Raw genomic sequence first — 20853 nt, 5'->3', positions numbered from 1 at the left:
TTTCACGGTTACACAGTTACGCAGCAGTACAGTCATAATAACAATTTAAAACATCACATCTGGATGAAAAACATGATGTACCTAATCTCTAAACGTTGTATGACTTTCGTAATCCTTTCGACATCTGAACTACTAATGTGTATTTTTGTTTAATTTTATGACAGAATCTGGTAAATGTTTTTTATAAGCTAAGTAGACAAAACTGCACTTAATCGTGAACGAGTTGAAAACAACCCTGAGTTCAAAACCAACAAACTCCTGTTACATAAACCGGAGTTTTCCTGACACGCTCTCATTAGTATGTGGACCTATCTGTCACGCCAACACCAAACATGACTCTTGTGGACGTTAACATACTTAAGTTAATTACATCGTGGCTGAATAGTTCATCTAATTCAACATGTTAGGACTTGGCAGCAGAAGAACAACGTACAAAAGCTAAGAAGCCACGTGAAAATTATATTTTAGAATAAGAATAAGAATCAATCAACCCGTATTGTTTTTTGTTATTGTAAAGTGTCCTTGGGTGTCTTGAAAGGCGCTTATAAATAAAATGTATTATTATTATTATTCCATCAACAAAGATGAGCGACAATACAAAACGAGGGCAGAATTGTAAAAACAAAACTGTATAATTTGTGCAATCAATCTTAGTACTGTCAATAGGTGTCGTCTTATTGTTGAAGTTCTTTTGTGCCCAAATGAAATCGATATGTAGCCAATTAAATAAATTCAACATTTAATGTGAAAGAATGTCTTAAATTGTCCATTCCTGAATTAAATACAGTATTGACAGTACGCTTGAATAGTCATCTTGAGTCGTCCATAAATGATTTATTTCAAATTAGGATATTTCTTTTATATAAGGCCTGTTTTATATAAAATATGATATCGAAAAATAGGGGTTTTCTTGACAAAATCAGGATTTTGAAATATAATTCAAATTAAATCGATAATTTATATAGTCATTAATACAACAATTAATTAACCATTATTGGATTACATGTACAGTTAATTTAAAATGTTCACCTCATTTCATGTGGCCTGGTTTTTAAAAACACATAGTTGAAACTTTTGAGCTTAATGTATTCTAACCACGCTTCAACAGACTCATTGACATGATTCATTGCTTTCTTTCCAAATGGCAATGGCTACACACAAACACATAAAACTCACAGGAAAGCCTTTCAGAGACGTTGATACATTTTTATTTGCAATAAATGAGCTATTATCTAACATCCACTTCACTCTTTGGTTAGTCTGGCTCTTAAGTAGTTTCCTCGGTAGGGAATTTGTTAACATTCTCCGATTTTCCATGTTGAATTTGCAGCAGGGGGCGAGCAGGGGGCGTGCATCTGAGTGTGAGTCAGTGTTGACTGCCGAGTATAGAAGTGAGGCCCTGCCTGCATGCGGATCAGTCGCTTGGGGGATGACCACAGATGAATGCACAAGATGAAGCTGATTCAAAGTCTTTTCCTTTCTTGTCTGGCACATTTTCACTGGACCCTCCACGTCACCTCAGAGGACACACCGACCTTTGGCTCGAAAAATATCCCCAGACTTCTGAGTCAAGGTAAACCGTCATTTCAATACATCTTTAATAGTTAATGAGATGATGATTAACCGAATAAGTGGAAATAAGGTATTAAATGTAGTGATGTATATTAGAAGATTCGGCTTGCTATCAATTGCCACAATATGGCTTCATGAGATCCAAAGCAAAAGACATCAAAATAGTAGTTCCATCATATCGTGTGTATTGTGGTAATTAGTTTTCGGTAAAGTAGAGCTGTTCCTAATATTTTGACCCTAATTTTTATGAAAATGTAGCCAAAGTCTTGGTATAAAAACCCTTTCTCTGCCAATGACACATATTGGTCTTACAAGAATCCCCACATTCAAATACAGGTATGTATTTACCGGTATATATACTGTATATATTTTTTTTTTCTCAGGGTCTGAATATGGCTGGCAGTAGATACATTTTTAATAACACTGTTAGCGGTCATCAAGTGATTTTCTTTGCGCCAACGCTTTTCTCCAGCAATCTTGTGAATGTTCATGAAATTCACACAGGAAGGTGAACACTCTTGGTCTCATCCAGTTGGTCTGTTTGAACTTGGCGAAGGCTCACATTCTGCTGATCTTTGCCCAGGCAGAATTGTTGATACAGCCGTTTGTATTTGTTTGGTTTGCGCAGGTGCGCTTAATGTTGTGGTCACCGTCTGCGGCCCGATGTAACCTTCACTAAACTCCTTGAAGGAAATGAAATGTGCTGTGAGTTGACTGTGAAAAGAACGACTTTATCTTTCAGATGTCATCAAAGGAAGATTTGTCTACCCGGTCCATCAAAACCACACAGTTTTAATTTATCATGAAGACTCCGGGGAGATTTATGTCGGAGGAACTGACTTTGTGTTCAAGCTTGACTTGGATCGCTATCAAATCGCTCAGGTAGGTACCGCTATTTTATATTTTTTTCCGCGCACATTTTCACGTGTATCAGCCGCAACCTTCAGCATGAAGGAGCTGGTGGAGTCGTTGCTGCCGCAGTCGAGATAATTAGATTGCACTGTAAAAGATTAAGCCTCTCTCTGTTGTGACGCGCACAGTGGCTCAGGGCTGATTGTGTCTACTGACAGCCGTGGCCTTTCCCAAGTCGCTTCATGTTGCGTTTTCATTCAGCAGATGTTGATCAAGTGCTAGTCACAAGATGCCAGCAGACATATGTTTTGTTTCCAACTCGACAATGTCATTTCTACATTTGAACCTTTCAGTTTTCCTTCACTTGCATGCTATCTTGACTGATGTTTTTTTTTTTTTTCAGTTTAAATTTTATATTTGTGGAAGCATACACATACAATGGATATAGGAAGTGGATACATCCCGATTAAAAAAAGTTTTTCAGCAAATAGTCCAGCAAAAAAATGCAAATGGCCAGTGTAAGCACAACCAAGACATATTAGATTTTGGATTGGATTGGATAAGCTTTATTGTCAAATGTACTGTATGTGTAACATACAGCACAGATGAAATCTGCCATCTAATGGTGATCGTTGATAATACAACTTAAAACCACAGTTGAGCCTGCATATTTACAGTTCTGCACCCGCAGATTCAGATATTTACAGATATTTTTTTTCCTATCTTTTTTAATATATGGAAAAAAATTTCACCTCTTTTAGTTCTTGTTGAAAGTTTTCCTATTTTCTCCTGGTTTTCTTGGACAATGTATGTTGAATGTTTCTCAGCACTTTTTGAAGATTTGGGACTTAGGGTTAGTCAATTAAAATATACATGTATCCCCCTGCCTCCCGCCCTCCATTTTTTTAAATTAATCAAGGGGTTACTTAGCTTGGCTAAAGCAATATTTCCATCTGAAAAAAAAAACAAGCGCAAAGCGCACTGCTGACACCGCCAGGTTGATTTCCACTTATCTTAATGGCAGAGATGCCATAAAACCTGGCCACGGTTGCACTTTTTTAAGCCGCTCTGGGCTAGATATCATCGAGTTTATGTTATTATTCCATCTATTTGTGAACACCGCTGATTATTTCATTAGTTTTATGTCACTAACGCGCTGTATATTCCCTGCAGGAAATTCATCTCCCGGCCACAGAGGAAGAGCGGTGCCAGGAGGTTGGTAACGATGCAAATGACTCGAATGATGAGTGGTGTGGTGCCGGTGTGTGGTCGTAACACGCTGCCTTCTTGCACAGGGCCCTTGTGAAAATAGCATCACTGTCATTGAGAAGTTTGGGGACACTCTGTTTGTCTGCGGGAGCAACGGACACAGGCCTCACTGCTGGAGACTTGTGAGTTCTGTAAGTTCACGACGCATCCATTGCAATCAATTTGGGTTCACATTTCAGGAGCTGAAGAAACTGAACATAATGTTTCATGAAGTAACCAAGCCACTTTGTGGGCAATATAAGGCAGGTTTGCGGAATCTGTGTGCGTCCTGTTGACTTTGTGCGATCCTACTTTCAGTCCGCGGCGGTGGTGAAGCATCAGGACGGGACGGGCATCTCTCCGTTTACGTACACCCAGAACTCGCTGTCTCTCCGAGTTGGTATGTTAAATGCCGCCTCTTGCGTGTTTCTTCAAGGCGTGAGAATGTGACCTGTAATCGCTGTAAATGGGGTCGAGATAAAAGGAACCTAATAATAGAGCGGTGGTGCCCGTTTTGGCGTCTGCTATTTTAGAGGGCGATCTCTACGCTGCAGCACCGCTGGATACTGATGGAAGCTCTTTGCAGTTCAGAAGGAAAGCAGGCAGGAGAGCAAATGTCTGGATGTACGACAGTTGGGTTTCAGGTAAAAGTTGTCTCACACGGCCTTGCCCATCAACGCATATCAAGACGGTCAATATAAGAGTAGTCGCAGGCATATAATCTTTATCCCGAGCGAAAAAGAATGACTATTACCGAAGCTTACTGAGTCACAACAGAAGGAGGCACAAAGTCCATTGAACCGACGCACACTGCATACCTCCTTGAGAAACATGTCCATTACTGATTAGGACTCTTTTTCCTACAGAGCCCACATTTGTCTCTGCCTCCTGGGTGAAGAGGAAAGAGGACCCCGAAAATGAAAAGATCTACATCTTTTTCCGGGAGAAGAACTCTGACCAAAACCCGGAAGCCGATCCGTGGATTTCCAGAGTGGCCAGAGTTTGTAAGGTACTTTGGACAAAACGCACTGTGGTTCAGATGACGTGAGGGGAAACTTGGATGTCTTGAGACGGCTGTCTTCCCACAATGCTCTCAGAGTCGGGTAACATGAGCTGGCGCGCATGGTGGCGCCAGGAACAATTTACAAAGGCTACCGGAGCTGCACATTTGGTACCTGGACCTTCAATTGGAAATAGAGCTGCATGATTATTTCCAAAATGATTATCTTGATTATTTATTTAATCACAATTATTTGTTCTTAGGAAAAACAGCTGTCTTTTTAATGCTATACTTTTCAATAAACACTATGGTGCAGGCAGCATAGGTGCGTTTGGTCCATTTGCGGGGGTGCTTAAAGCACCTGTAAAGTGAATCCAAGCACCCCAAAATTTGAGTGACCTTTAGATTTTTTTTTTTTTTACTGTGTCCTTTTTTATCAAGCTGGATAACTCTTAAAACCATATAGTATTTGGTTGAAATGTAATAATTGGGGGCGGGGGGGGACAGAAATACTGTACAGTAACACTCCCCTTTTGCTTCCAAAATGGTTTGATTCAACCCCAACAATCACTCCTACCCCTGTACCAACACAATGACGCCCCCAGACATGCACACGGGATGTGGTCTAAACTTGTCAGCAACTCTAACTTCTAAAAGTAGAATCGCGCCTGTATAGCAGTTTTGAGTCCACAATGATAAGGAAAAATAAAAACATCCAATTTTACTGAATATAGAATGTCCAAAGCGCGAACGTAATACATTTGCGATGACAGAGTGCAATCACGCAATCCGGACAACAGATGTTGCATGATCTACGACAGTTGGGTTTCAAAAATTGCCAATTTTTGCTGTACTTTCTTCTCTCTCACTGGTCTTTAATCAGTTTAATGAAGCCACAACTAAGCGACTACTTAATTAGCTATGCAGCAGAGAATGCATTTTCAAGGAGGGGGGGGGGACTTCTCCGACTTAATACACCTTATTGCAATTATACCAAAAAAAGCAAAATGTTGAATGTGGCATTACATAACATTTATCTGCTTGCATACGCCACAATGGTGAAACATTGAAATAAAGAATGAAAACATGACACTCCTTTGTTTCCTATTTTCCAGACTGACGAAGGCGGATCAAAGCGATTTTTCCAGAACACGTGGACATCTTTCCTCAAGGCTCGTTTGGTGTGCGGCTTCCCAGAGGAGTCCTTGTATTTCAACCGCCTGCAGGACATCTACGTGCAGCATGCCGAAGACTGGCGGGACACAAGGGTGTATGCCCTCTTCACCAGCAGCTGGTTTGACACTTTCCCTTCCTTTAATGCCTAGCAACCCAAAGTGGAACGGCTGTAACACATTGAAACAAAATGCATGCTCAGCATTTCGAAATGGGGGCTAAAATAAGCTCTGCGTGACTCTTGATTCTGCAAAATGGCTCATCGCAGAAATGTACAGTACGTTGTGTCATTGGTTGGTCACTGGTCACTTCATTAGATACACCTGCAAGAGAGGCCATATATATATATATATATATATATATATATTTTTTTTTTTTTTCGGGGAGAACGGTGGTCAACTGGTCAGCATGGGGCCTCGCATTACAGAGGTGCAGGGTTCGATTACGGATCTGGACTTCCTGTGTGGAGTTTGCATGTTCTCCCCATGCCGAGGTCGGTTTTCTCCGGGTACTCCGGTTTCCTCCCACATTCCAAAAACATGCACGGCAGGTTGATTGGGCACTCCAACTTGTCCCGAGGTGTGATTGTAGGCATGGATGGTTGTTCGTCTATGTGTGCCCTGCAATTGGCTGGCAACCAATTCAAGGTGTACCCCAGCGACTGCCCAAAGATAGCTGGGATCGGCCCCAGCACGCCCGTGACACTCGTGAGGATAATCGGATTAGAAAATGGGTGGGTATATATAACACAAGGGTCACGAGTGTGCTGTAGCCTGTCCGAGGAGACTTTGACAAGTAGGCGTTGTACACCCTGAGCTGGTTGTCAATCGCAGGGCGCACATGATAATAACTTCATATTATTCATAACAGTAATGATGATGATGATGTTTATTATTATACAATAATGTCAAACCTAATCATAATATTGATGGTAATAATGACACATGAATATTATTGTAAATAAATAATCATAAAAATAACGGCCTATTATTTCAACATAATAATATATAGCTGCTCCATTTTTCATGAGAGGAAACATCCTTAAATAACTTGCCCCGACCATCCCCATTTCATCCACATTCTAAAAACATTTGAAGTGGCTGTTATGTTTCTAAGGAAATTAAGTGCAACCCTATTCTAATCACACTTGGAAAAACTGAGGAGTAGAGTTATGTAATGTTATAAAGAGTCAGGGTGGGGCAATCTCTTTTGCAATGGCTCACTCCCTCCCACGAGTGTTACTCAAGCAGAGTGAGTAAATATTGGAGGCTGTGTTTTAATTTGGATATAGAGCAAAGTTGTGGTTTCTGATGTTAACAACGTTGACCACGGCAATCACGTTTCAGGCCACTTTGGACGTGACATGACGCATGGGCCGGATGGCCAAACCTGACAGGCCGTGATTGCCGTGGATGCCTGACCACATTTTGAACCTGTTAAAGAAAAAAAAAAGTGCCTGTAGTATAAAAGTGTGAATGCAACAAAAGGTCAGCGGCATCTCACAGTCCCTTCAAATTTTCTCATGCGACATCAAAATCAGAATCAGAATCTTCATCCTCAACTTTATTGGCCAAGTATGTTTGTATTGAAACATTATCTTATACTGTCACAAAGACAAGGATAATTGTTTCTATTTAGCTTGCCCGTTCATGAGATTAACTTTAGCTCCCCACCGTTGCTCCTTACCAGAATGACTTCAAAATAACCGCCCTCATGAATTCATTTGAATCGATTCACATTTTCGTCATTCTATTGATTTTACAGGAACGCCACTGCAGTCTGTATTTATTCCATGGAAACTATTGAGGGCATTTTTAACAACTCCACCTTCAAGGGCTATGACAAGGCTATTCCAGAACCAAGGCCAGGAACTGTAAGTACTATTTTGGGGTTTGGGGCTTGAACTGGCTCAAATATATTGTCATGTGTCACAAGGCGTTGGACTGTGTGGCTTTGAAAAAAACATGGACGTTTTATAAGTGGGTGGATATGGGGAAAATGTTGGTGTGCATCACCTCTTCTCGCAAAGGGCGGTTTCCAACTTGACGTTAAGGCCTCCGCCAAGCGCTCATTACACATCGGAAACCGAATATATTCCAAGAGTGTACGATAATAAAGTCCTTCGTACGTACATCAACCTGATCTGATTCGATTTGAAAGTCAGTATCTGAAGTATTTGAATTATTTCAGGATTCAATATAAATAACCCAACATTAGCTTAGTTCCTTTTTGGACCCGACACTGGGCTTAGCTATTTCACCCAAATGACTTTTGACCCAGAGTTTGACAATGACCAAAACATCCACAAAGTGCATGTTGTGTTTCAGTGTGTTCGCAACAGCCGCCTACTGCCACTGGCCACCGTCAGCGTGGTGAGGGACCATCCGGAAATGAGCGACTGGGTCCACTCGGTGCACTACGTGAATCCGTTCTACGTCAGCAACGAAAACTACACCAAGATCGTTGTGGACCGCGTCCAGGCGGCGGACCAGAGTGTGTACAGCGTTCTGCTGCTGGCCACTGGTATGTCCTGTTTGCTGCATAACAATAGACTTGCCAAATCCTTTGACTATTTTTAGTGCTTTCTTTGCCTAATTATGGCAACAGTCAACAAAGCCAAACACGTCCCGTCTCTCATTCCGCATCTACACTACTGTGCACCAGCAGCTTTGCGTTTCAATGGACGTTTGCGATGCAGTCATTTGGACAGTTAAAAGACAAAACATTTAGTTTTGTTGATTTGTTTTTTTCCTTAGCAGAATACTGTAACTGTGTTTGAAAGATATATGATTCTTATCATACTCTACAGACTCTGGGAAGATCCATAAAATTCTCGAGTCGGGATCGGAACCTTTCATCATCTCCCAAACGCAAATTCCCAGTCAGTCCAGCTTACAGTCGATGAAACTGGACTCCAAAAAGGTACCGCTCATCAAAATCTATTTGTAGGCGTCGTGTTGTTGTTCTCCTTGAAATGTTTTATCTTCCTGTGCAGTTTCAGCGCATCTACCGAGTGCCTCTCAGCAAATGTTTTTGTTTTCGACCACAGTTTTAGGGTTTGAGCATACTGTCATGGCTTTTTATTCTATTGCAACTGGATGTGACTTGAATCGGAATTTTGAGGAATGCAATCTTAAGTGATCATTCGTCTCTGTGCAAGCAGAATTTTTCAAAAAGCTCTTTTATTGGCTCATTTTGGATTGTGTAAGAGTGCATACGATTTTTTATTTTATTATTTTTTGTCTTTGCCTAGAAAAAACTAGTCGTGAGTTTTGCAGAGGAAATTTCTGTGATGGACCTCCGGAGTTGTTACGAGTATAACAAATCCTGCGCAGACTGCGTATTAGCTCGGGACCCCTATTGCTCCTGGACTCCATCTGGATGCACCCCGACAGTCCTGTAAGTCTGAAACATAGAAGAATTCATTACTTTCTACTTGTTGGTTTTCTACAAAAGAAAAGAAATTGATTAGAGGTTGAACATGTTTTTATTTATTCTACAGTGAGGGCATTCAAAATATTATTGATGGGAAAACAAGTGTGTGTTCTGCATCCACATCAGGTACGTAAATGCTGAATACAGTAAACCCGCCTCCATTGTGGGTTTGCGGAACTGCTATTATGCAGATTTTTTTTTTTCCCCCATTATAACGTAATGTTCTTTATGTTGGGGTGTAATTTCACTTTTGGCCACAAGAAGCTGTTTAAACTTAACAATAAGAAGTTTCTCCCCCGTAGCCAAATTTTTTCTCAAGAGATTAATAAGAGATTATTGAATCTCCTCTGTCATCCTACGTTTTACGCCTACAGAAGGTAACCGCTGTAGGTTCATTCCATAATGTACATCTTAAAAAGAAATATCATCAATGCAAAAAAATGAAATAAAACGTATCTAAGGATTATTTAAGCAGGGTAATTTGAGAATTTCACTTATGGGTGGTCTGAAACATAGCATCCCCATGGAGTTGGGGGAATTACAGGACACTGGTACCTCAATTTACAAGTGTGTCTGTTACGAGCTTGGTCACAGGACAAATTAAGCTTCCAGGTCAATGCACAATTATTACTTAATGCTTAATTATCTTGTCCTTTTTTTTTCTTTTTCTTTAAGAACATAATCAAGTCAACCGGAGCAGAAGGAATGCCGCATCGCTCCTAGATAAGGATTTGTTGACTCTGCATACTGTCCCTATGGGCGTCCCTTTTTACCTGTCGTGTCCGATTGACTCTTACCATGCCGTCTACACGTGGAAACACAAAGACCAAAGCAGCCCTTGCCTCCAGATGCACTCCAACTGCCTGCTCCTCATCCCCGCCATGAACCACGAGAGCTACGGCACCTACGAGTGTGTCTCGGAAGAGAGGGACTACGTCAAGGTGGTGAAGGGATATCATCTCACGGAGCAAGGGGGTCCACGTAGGAACGCAGAGCGAGGTAAAGCATCGGCTGTAGCAGCACAGACATTGTGGATCACACTTGGACTTAGCCTTATACCGTTTTTAAACTGAATGCCAAGTTACTGACTGAAAATGCGGCTTCGACATATTCAGCCCACGTTCATCCAGCTAAGAAGCTAATCGAACCTCCCATCTCTGTCCTGTCATTCCTTGACACTAATTACTACTTTCCTGTTAGAGAAGGCCGTGGCGTCGTTTTGTGGCATTACAAAAAGAGTCGCAAAAATGCTAAAATTCTGCAAAGAGGATAGCTGAGGATAAGGGTCCAGGGGAAAAAAACCTACAAAATAACCAACTGAGACAAGACCATTCTTTCCATATAATTGATAGATATTTTTGCTTGCTTTCCAAATTGGTTAGCTTTTTCAACGAAGCATTTTAAGTCCAGGGAAAGTGTCAGTCTTCAAAATTTCACACAGCAGACAAAAAAGTGCTCTTAACAACCCTGCCAAATTTGAATCAATCCAAAAAAAAAAAAAAAAAAAACGCCAGCTGTGACGTTAAACTTGTTGGGAAAAAAAAAGAAATCCCTCTTCACTCTTGCGCCATTCTTTCCGTGATGTGCGCATCCTCAGTGCAGACAACATGCCTTAGCAAGAAATGATAACCCCCCCCCCCCCTCCGAAAAAAAATCAGGAAACCTGAAATGCTGAAAAACATACAGTAGTTCTCAGTCTTTAAATGCACTGTCAGCAATTATAGTCAAACATATATGATGCATTTAGATATGAAACTCTGAATTCACTACAGAGTCTTGAAGTAGCTCTCGGAATAATCTGGAAGGGGGCCCCCCACGCAGTTGGTTTTAACCCACGTTGCCCAATCCAAGTGGAGTGCTAAAAACATGTTGTTAACCCCTTCATGCACCTTGTAACCTCATACCATGATAAGCTGTCCACTGTAGTAACAGCAGCAAAAAAAAAAAAACGCTAAAAGACCAAGTCAATGAATGTAAAGTATGTGATGAACACTAACACAACTCATTTCCTCTTACCGTAATGAGTTTAGTGTGTGCTTAATTTTCCTCCAATCACTGCACTAAGTAGCCTTAACACTAAAATGACAAGAGAGGCGACCCGGCCGGTCCACTTCTTCGTCAGTGATCCAGGGTCGCCGTGACAGCGACAGAGATGTCAGTGTAGCCTCGACATCATTTTTGCCACTGATATTTTCAGCTGAAACTGAAGGAAATCCCATTGTGTGTGTATGTGTGTCCTCTTTGCCCTCAGCTTCATCCACACAGTGAGTGAGTGCTCTGGAGTGCATGTTCCCAAACAGTGAGTCTCACGCATGTTGAGGCAGGTGGTTTAGTCCACAAGGAACGCGCAGTCTGGCTCTCTTCCAGCCAATTGAGCGAGTGTATTGTGTGCAGAAGGGTGGAGGCACCCCCCCCCGCCCCCCGAGTCCTTCGATGAATTTCCTTGTTTTGTTCCCCCCACCACCACCACCTACCTCTGCTGAGAACAACTCACGGACAAGGAGGCCTCTGTAAATGTGCAATAAGACAGCCTTTGTTAGGGAGTCGACAATGTCTAACCTCTTCAATAATATACATTTTATTTCAACTACTAATGATCATGTTTCTTGCACTATCGTAAGTATATTTGTACCTGTGTAGAGATGATGTCGGGATAAAGATAAATTATACTCCATATTTATTCGCACATTGTATTTTTGGTACAAACCTTACCATGACGTTAACATTGTCACTTAAAGGGAAACTAAATGCTAAAAGAAATTCTTTGCAAGCGGTGCCATATGTGCCCCTACAGTGTAAACGCCGTATTCTGTTAATATTGCAAGTGTGGAATAAGAATCAAGCAGACGAAGCCATCCTTTTTCATCCATCTCAGGGCCGCCATTTTGGCCAAAACCGCCCTCTACTGATGACTGAGATCGACATCACAGCTTCCCTCAGGCTCGCATTTCAAACATCACGGTCACATGACCAACAGCGCAACGTGAGCCGAAAATGCCGCCCCCTGAGGTGGATTGATTAATCTGTTTGATTCCACAAATGTAATATTAATCAGAATGCTATGTTTAGCTAATAGTGGCGCATTTAACATACTGTTGCCAATATTTTTTTTGCAATTATTCCCCTTTAAGTCTTTTTTTTTGCATTGTCAGTTAATGTATTGTCTCTGTCCACGGAAGAGCATGAATGAAAGGTTATTTTTATTTATTTGCAAAATGTTCATATATATGTACAGTATATTCAGAAAAATGTAGTGATACACGCTTCACCAAAACTGTCTATGATTCTATGATATATATATATATATGTGTGTGTGTGTGTGTGTGTGTGTTTATATATATAACAAGCACAGTAATCACATGAAGATTTTGCTTTATTGTTGCAATAAAAAAAACATGAGAATCTAATTGGTCCAAGCAAGTGAATTCTCGATCCTGTGAGTGAGTTCTTCACATTCACACATTCACAATGTAACGGGGAATCTATTAATTTTTTTGATTATTATCAATTTATTTCACAACAAGCAGGAGCAACATGAGTGTACAGTTCATCTAAAAAGAGGTTTCAAACAATTCATTACCACTCCCAGTTGAAGTTCACGGTCAAATTAAATATCAAACACGTCTATACATATTTACTCGGTCATCTATTCTTTATCCTCTTTGCAGAATGACTAATATGAGTACCATACGGATGAGCTGAACCATCTCAATAAACAGTATGCCCGTATGTCTGTCCATCTTTGTTGCAGTGTGATAATTTTGTCAAAACTGTGTTTTTATCAAGTAAAATGTTATCATGTTACTTTTGGGGAGGGGATCCGGAAAGAATTAATGGTATTTCCATTCATTTCCATCGGAACAATTATTATTTGTGATTTGCCAGGCACCTCTGTGTATTTCCTGTTTTCTATTTTGTGTGGTCAGTTGGCACTTGGGTCAGTCTCAACTGGGAAGTTGTTGACTGACAGCATGTGAGTATGTATAATGTGTGCTTGTTTTGCCCGTTGTTTCCATGTCAAGTCACATGAGGATGGCGCACAGAGAGAGAGACCTTGTATGTATTCTACGTCATCTTGTTGCGCAGAGGTTGGCTCATTGTTGTCGCTGTGAACTCTCAAAGAAGTGAGACTACACTGTTTGTGCCACAACAACAAGAGTGTTGAAAGGGTGGACTTTGGATGCCATGAGGAACTTGCATTTGGGAAGCTTAGCCTTCATGATAGGATTGTGATTATTCTTGCGAATAAGCACATTGAAAATCCTCGCCCTGTTCACTGTCATCAGCTATAATTCTGTATGACGTCGCAAGACAGCCTGTTCTCTCTGACACAAGGCCGGACGAGTGTAAATAGACCTTGAATCTCGGGGGCGGGGGGGGCGTCGGGCACTGATTAAGGACAACAAATTGTCTTGTTTCCTGTGGACAGGAAGCATGGGAAGGAAGTCGAGCTAAAGGATAACATTTGACAAAAAAACACATTTTGTTTCTCTCTAATCTCAAAACTACTTGTTATGATTGCAATACACACTGGGATGACAGAAATCACTTCCACACCCAGTGAATGTCGTAAATCCATGTTAGACAACATGCAAGACTGGTATGTATGCTCTCATTATGTTAACCAGTGATGGGCTATGCATTTGGTACGTGAGCCTTTAGTGGGCACTTCCTCCTTCTTAATCTACTTCACTAGTATAGTTTAAGTTACATTGGGCAGCATTACTAATTCAGAACAACCTACGCCGATTATATTGACATGGTATCGCATTGAGTCGAGGAGTGGGAAGTATCACGGGGGTTTTGGAGGGAAACTTCATTTTTTAAATGTACTTTTATTATTATTATTTTTTAATGAAACCCAAAAATTATTATATTAAAAAACATGAATTATATGTTTGCCACTTTAAACTGTGGGAGGAAATTGTGTGGGGTGCGAAGGGGAATGCTGGAAAAAAAATCTAAAAATGGGGGAAAAAAAGACCCCAAAAAATTCACGAATGTGTGTAACCTCGAATATGCAGGGGTCGACTGTAGTTTTAAGTTGTAATATTACCAATCATGACTAGATGGCAGACATGTCAAAGTTGCGCTTCCACTGGGTCTTATGCTGCATTCGAGGAAGGTGGGAAGTCGGACTTTTCTGACCTCCGACCAGGAAGAGTGCAATAGAACGCCCCTTTGAACTGGGAGTTGCGAAATCAAAAAAAAAAAAAAAACAACCCCTGATTTCTGACGTCCGTCAAAAATGCCTCTCCCCATGGAGACACAAACCGTGAATCCCCAAAAAATTGTGGCCGAATCCAGCGTTTAAGTTGCCCATCCCTGATCTACAGTATGCACGTACGGGAAACATTGCTGTGAGCAGAAACGCTCCATAATGAACAGACTGTTGGGAATTTTTAAAAAATTATTTTTTTTAACAGCAGGGGTCGTTGTCGTCTTACATAACGGTTCCAATTTATACCGAACAGCTACACACGAACTAGACGTTTCGAATCATTTCAAACCAATGGCACTGACCGCGTTATGAAAAATTCCCCTACATGACACAGGTTGTGCCAGTGCACAAAATTGCAGTCCTAAAAAGCCATTTTGTCACCTGATCGGCGAAAATAGATACAATAAAGTACAACTGGATGATAATTATATATGTTTTAATTCAAACTGACGGAAATGTGTGTCATAATATGTTTATTAGTGTGTTCGTGATTTTAAGTTGGGTAGAAAGTGGGACTGAGAATTTGGTCAGGAATGTGGTGGAGGTGGGGGGGGGGATACAAGCAGTTGTAACTACACAATATCAACTGTAGATGTCACTGTTGGCTGAAAGAACTTGAAATTACAGCACAGGGCGTTAAAAATGGTCCTCCGACATGACGGACACTTGCACAATATGTATTCCGATTCAACTGTATAGAAATGTCTGCTCTTATGTAATAAAAAGGACCATATTCGTACAGAAATGAACAACATCACATTGAGAGGTGTTTTCAAATTTACTTCCCTTCTGTCGCTGAAACAGGCAAAAAAACTGAATAATGCAGTGCGGTTGTAAAATGACTTTAGAATGACACACGTGTCATTCTAAATGTCAACAATGTCAACAAAACAGCATTATTATCATCGTTGTAAAGGCAGATCTCGTATTTGCTTTTATTTGATTGTACCTGTGTATAAAAGGAGCAGTGGGGAGTATATACAAAATGGCATATACAATAGTGCAGTACATTGCGCGAATGTGATAAGAGTGGCGTTCATGTGCGGCAGGTGATTACATCGTTCACACGGTCAATAACATAAATTGTTTAAAACGTATAGTTACTGTATATGCATGCGCGTTTAGTTTTTAGATGACCGGAAATGTTCAAGTCGTCTCTATTCCAGACACAAAGGGGCTGCAGGAGAGCCAAATGGGGTCAAAGATTAAGTTTAGAGCTGGCTAATCAATTAATCATCAAACTCTTAAATTATGAATTTGTTTGGAGGACGCCGAGCTGCTGTGTCTTTAATAGCGAAGAGGCGGGCGGGATGTGGGAGAGGCCGCGCGCTCCCGACGATTGCTTTGCCGGCTGCTCGGCGACGGGTGCGCGCGCAGAGCATCCGACACTCGCAGCAGAAAGAGAGGGAGAGAGGGGGGCGGCGGGAATCACCCACGGACCGCAAACTGCTCACTGGGACGAAAAACATGTTGCCTCCATCGCTCCCATCGCTGCAAAAGTCGTATGAAATGTGCTACTCGTGAGATTTTTCTTGCACTTCTGAAAATTTTTTGACTCAAAAGTAGACTGTGATTAATTGGAAGCGGAATTGAAGTTACCACTGGACAGGTAAGTCCATTCAAAATTCAATTTATGAGGCAGTTCATGGCGAAAGGAAAAAATGCACAGGGTAGTTGAATTGCTGAAAAGAAAGGAATTGATGGAAATAGCAGATAACATGACAGGTCAATTTAAATGACACCATGTGCTGTGAGCTCATAAACCTCTTTTTTTTTTAAAAAACAAAATGCAATTTGAGTGTTTAGTTTTGCTTCAATTTTAATGAAATATAATATAATTTGAAATTTGTTTTTAGTGTGTCTGCATCAGCAGTTTTTAAAAAAATGCAAGACCCAAAATAATTGGTGTGAATGTGAGTTTGAATGCTTGTTTATCTAAATGTCTCTGCCTTGAAATTGACTGGCGACCTGTCCAGGGTGTACCCCACTTCTTGCCCAAACCTAAGCATAAGCTCCAGTTCACCTACTGACCCAATGACAGCAACCGTTATAGAAAATGGATGGTTGATGGATATATTGTATGATTTTTAAATGGTCAGCACTGTGGTTGTGTTGGGCTCTCTCACAATTTGGAGGCTCGAGGTTCAAATATCAGATGCAACCATGTGTGAACTTTCTATATTTTCCTCATGCTTGTACTCTATTTTTCACCACATTCCAAAACATGCATGTTAAGGTTATTGAAGGTTAAACTGTCCGTAAAATTGTGACTATTAATGGTTGTTTGTCGATAGACCCTTGATACACTCAATCAAAAACAACAAAAAATGATGTGGGTCAAAAAATGGGCCGACCCGCTTCTTGGGTCAATTTAACGTTTTACACCAAAAAAAAAAAAAAAAAAAAAAACTTGGGTCAAATTTATCCAAATAGCAGGTCGGTCCGATTTTTTTGCAAAATTGGGCTATTTTCGACCCAGTAGTTAGTATTAAGAACTTACCCAGCCACTTGCCCAAAGTCAGCTGGGGTTGCACCCAAGAGCTACAGAAAATAGAATGATGTGATTTGGTTACTTTTATTGCACATTTCTGCTGTTCTTGTACTCTTTAAATAGTATGGTCAAAAATAACCCAATTTCGGGTCCAAAAAGGGACTGACCGGTCAATTTGTCCCTTTTTGGGCAGTGGGAGGTTATAAATAAAAAAAATTAAAAAGCACTTTTTTTTTGCATAAAGAGTTGAATGAACAACCCAGCTTTGGGTTGTTTTGTGCAAAAAAAAAAAAAAATCTGAAAAGTTGGGTCATCTTGGGTCCTTTTGTGATCCATAATTTAAACATAGCATAAATTTATAACTTAATGTGCTTAAATATCTGTATCCAAATCAGCAGGTTTTCTTGAATTGCTTGCAGGTGCAGAAAATGGTGCCAAAGCTCGTGGCGCTCGCGGCTTTGTGGCTGACGCTGCTGGCCAAGGTGCGCTGCTGCCCGGAGCAGTGCACCTGCCAGGACAAATTCGCCCACCAGTTCGCAGACTGCGCTTACAAAGACCTGCTGGCCGTGCCCGTGGGTCTGCCCTCGAACGTCACCACCGTGGGCCTCTCGGCCAACAAGATCAAATCTCTGAAAAGCAAAAGCTTCGTCAATATCACTCAGGTCACATCTCTCTGGCTGGCCCACAACGAAATTGTCTCCATTGAGACGGACACGCTGGCCCCCTTGATTCAACTGCGCAACCTGGACATCAGCTACAACAAAATCGTCAACTTTCCATGGGAGGACTTGCTGAATCTGACCGCCTTGCAACTCCTCAAAATGAACAACAACGAGATGGTGAACCTGCCCAAGGACGCCTTCTCCACGCTCAAAGATCTGCGCTCGCTGCGTATCAACAACAACAAGTTCACCACCGTCGTTCGGGGTACCTTTGCCGCTCTGTCCTCCATGTCCCACCTGCAGATCTACAACAACCCCTTCTCATGCTCCTGCAGCCTGGAGTGGTTGAGGGACTGGATCTCCACGACCAAGATCTCCGTGCCCGAGCCAAATTTGATTCTGTGCGAGGCTCCCGAGGACCTGAAGGGTGTCATGGTTACAAAAATCCCCAAGCTGGACTGTCAGGTTCCCGTTGTCACGATAACCTTCCAACCCGACATTGGCAGCGTAGAGTTGGTTGAGGGCTCCACGGTGGTCTTGAACTGTGAGACTAAGGGAAGTCCAAAACCGCTGGTTAGCTGGGAGGTCATTGCAGGGAATCAGAACTTCCTGTTCCCTTTGCCCTCCGCGAGCGAAGTCCACGGCCTGCCAATCAACGATAAGACCACCAACGGTCACTTCCTGGTTTTTCAAAACGGCACCCTGGTCGTCCCTCGCCTGACTAAAAAGGAAGACGGGAATTACACCTGCCTGGCGGTGAACGATCTGGGCAAGGCCGAGAGCACGGTCAAACTGTCGCCGGCGGCGAACAAAAAACACGTGGCGGCGGATTCCACTGTGGACAAGATCCGCCCATCCTACAACAAGCCCACTCAGCCCAAGAACTCCAAAAACAACGTGATCAACTGGACCAAGGACAGGACCAAGATCATGCCGGACGGTCCCTCGGACAAAGAAGACGACGCCCACAAGGACTGGCTTTCCAAAGACCCCGTGTTTACCAGCAAGTGCGGCGCGCGAGACGGCAGCGAATACGTTTCCAACCACGCCTTTAACATGAGCCTGGACGACCTCAAGCAGTACACCTTCGATTTTGGCGTCATCGCCCTGGAGGTGTCGGAGACGGAGGCCAGGGTCAAGCTGAACCCGCTGCAGCTCGCCCGCAGCAAGTCCAACCTTCACCTGAGCCAAAGTGACATCGCCGACGCGGTGGTGAGGGAGCCCGTCGGTCTGTACAAGTCGGCCTCGGAGAGCGCCGCTCCGGACATGCTCTACATCTGCGTGGACACGGGAAACGGACACTCCCTCATCAAGTGGTCGAACATCCAAGAGGGGGTCAACTCCTATCACTTCACCGGATTACACCCTGGCACCAACTACACTCTTTGCCTCACGTACGGGGGACAAGACTGTCAAGTCCAAGTGGTCTTCACAACCAGGAAGAAGATCCCTTCTCTTCTCATTATCGTGGTGGTGAGCATTTTCCTCCTGGGCCTGGCCACGGTGCCCCTCCTGGGGGCCACCTGCTGCCACCTTCTCTACAAATACCAAGGGAAGACCTACAAACTCATCATGAAAGCGCACAATCCCGACCAGATGGAGAAGCAAATGACCGGAGACTTCGATCGGAGGGCGTCTTTCGTGGAATCCGAGAAGACCTTCGACCCCAGCGAGATGGGCGAGGAAGGCGGGGAGCCCCCCGAGGGAGAGGATGAAGCCGAGGGCAGCGCGGCGACGGAATCCCTTCACGGGTCTTCATCTAAGACCAACCAGGAGGAGTTCGAGGTGGGCTCAGAGTACAGTGACAGACTCCCGCTGGGAGCGGAGGCCGTCAACATCTCCGAGGAGATCAACGGAAACTACAAGCAGCCAAGCCGCTGAGAGCCTCGTAAGATCCCCCTTCCTTTTAATCCACAAATGCTTCTTTTATTTTCCTTTATTTTTTAACCTCAGAGAAAAAAAAAACACCTCGCCTGTCACTGAGATTGGAAGAGTCTCTTGTAAATACTAAACAACGTCTTTAGGCACCAAAAGAGGCGCTCATTCAACTGCGCAGAACAGCGACTGGATTAAAAATTCGTCAATTTCGCCGCCGGTTTTTCCCAACGTTTACTAAACCGCGGCACATATTTTAAGATATCATTTATTTGTCCCAAAATGGGGAAATTTACAGTCAGAGTTCAGAAAGGAAACCACAAGGTAGGGAGAGGGGGGGAACCTCTTCTGAGGATAATTTAAATCCAGGATTTAAAAAAAAAAACATGTCACAAACAATGTCACGGCACGAACGATACAGTCACAAAGCGTAGCGTTCGACGGATTGACAAAAAAAAACTGTCACGGCGTGTCGCTGGCACAGATAAATAAACGAATATATATTATCGTAAGTAAACGAATAAATACATCGGATCAATTATGCGATATGTGCCGCGGCATAGTGGTTGAGAATCACTGTTCTTGAGCACAAACAAATGCAAAAAAAAAAAAAAAAAAGCCAAATTAAGTGCATTGTCACCGTAGGGATCAATCTTTTACAGACATTTTTAATGATCCGGTTGAAGAAGAAAGCCTCAGGTAATATTGCCGCACGGGTGCGAAACATCATGTCAAAAAAAAAAAAAAAAGAAATCCGCCACACGGCTCCGAGGAGACTTTCGTAGGATTTTTAATCTTTCAAATGTTTACCTATTGACATCTCATCCTACGCGACGTGATGCTTTAAATGTGCGATTGATCAAGCGAGCCATCTATATCATCCATGGCATGATGCTGTTTTATGACTCGTGTGCTTTTTTTTTCTAATACCCGTGTAGTCCTCCTAGATGACTTTATATTTTGATGTTAGATGCTGTCAATCTGTACTGTGAACCATGTACATTTTTAATGTTCCGATGAGTTTCTATAAAGCCCACAAAACAAAAGGACGCACGAGAGCGTCCGTCGGCTTCTTTGTTCTTGTACTTTAATGCCGAGTGACTTTTTATTATTATTATTTTTTTTGGTGAAATATGTAAAACGGAAAGAAAACGTGATCTTTGAAGATTTTTTATATAATTTATTGTAAGTGGAATTAATAAAACATTTGAGAAAAAAGGGCATCTATGGAATTTTTATTTATTTTGCAGACAAATAACGACAAATGTGTCAATTACTTGTAAATACGGTGAAGAAATTGCATTTTAATGGTGCAGTGTTTTTT

The 20853-nt window shown here is 42.1% G+C and overlaps 2 protein-coding genes across 5 annotated transcripts; both read left to right on the top strand.

The window, feature by feature from the left end:
- Positions 1 to 1386: 1386 nt before the first annotated feature.
- sema7a (semaphorin 7A (JohnMiltonHagen blood group)) lies at positions 1387 to 12687 on the top strand. 4 transcript variants are annotated; one of them, XM_086109783.1, is made up of 15 exons: positions 1387 to 1573; positions 2315 to 2454; positions 3598 to 3639; positions 3720 to 3815; positions 3991 to 4072; positions 4206 to 4316; positions 4539 to 4681; positions 5788 to 5966; positions 7610 to 7718; positions 8173 to 8368; positions 8655 to 8767; positions 9099 to 9244; positions 9348 to 9406; positions 9956 to 10279; positions 12156 to 12687. In XM_086109783.1, the coding sequence occupies exons 1-15, from the start codon at positions 1444 to 1446 to the stop codon at positions 12194 to 12196; spliced, it is 1911 nt and encodes a 636-aa protein (XP_085965909.1). In that variant the 5' UTR covers positions 1387 to 1443; the 3' UTR covers positions 12197 to 12687. The 4 variants fall into 4 exon arrangements, with proteins under 4 accessions (XP_085965909.1, XP_085965908.1, XP_085965910.1 ...); XM_086109782.1 differs by having other exon boundaries at positions 3720 to 3824; XM_086109784.1 differs by having other exon boundaries at positions 3720 to 3824; positions 11532 to 12687.
- Positions 12688 to 15880: 3193 nt separating this feature from the next.
- islr2 (immunoglobulin superfamily containing leucine-rich repeat 2) lies at positions 15881 to 20752 on the top strand. The gene is made up of 2 exons (XM_086109152.1): positions 15881 to 16110; positions 17412 to 20752. The coding sequence occupies exon 2, from the start codon at positions 17421 to 17423 to the stop codon at positions 19533 to 19535; it is 2115 nt and encodes a 704-aa protein (XP_085965278.1). The 5' UTR covers positions 15881 to 16110; positions 17412 to 17420; the 3' UTR covers positions 19536 to 20752.
- Positions 20753 to 20853: the final 101 nt, after the last annotated feature.

Source organism: Hippocampus guttulatus, chromosome 4 (genome assembly GCF_054856545.1).
Source record: "Hippocampus guttulatus isolate MCC_2025c chromosome 4, RoL_Hgut_1.0, whole genome shotgun sequence".
In the NCBI taxonomy this organism is placed as follows: domain Eukaryota; kingdom Metazoa; phylum Chordata; class Actinopteri; order Syngnathiformes; family Syngnathidae; genus Hippocampus; species Hippocampus guttulatus.
The sequence above is the reverse complement of the archived record's forward strand: the minus strand, read 5'-3'. Positions and strand labels throughout refer to the sequence as shown.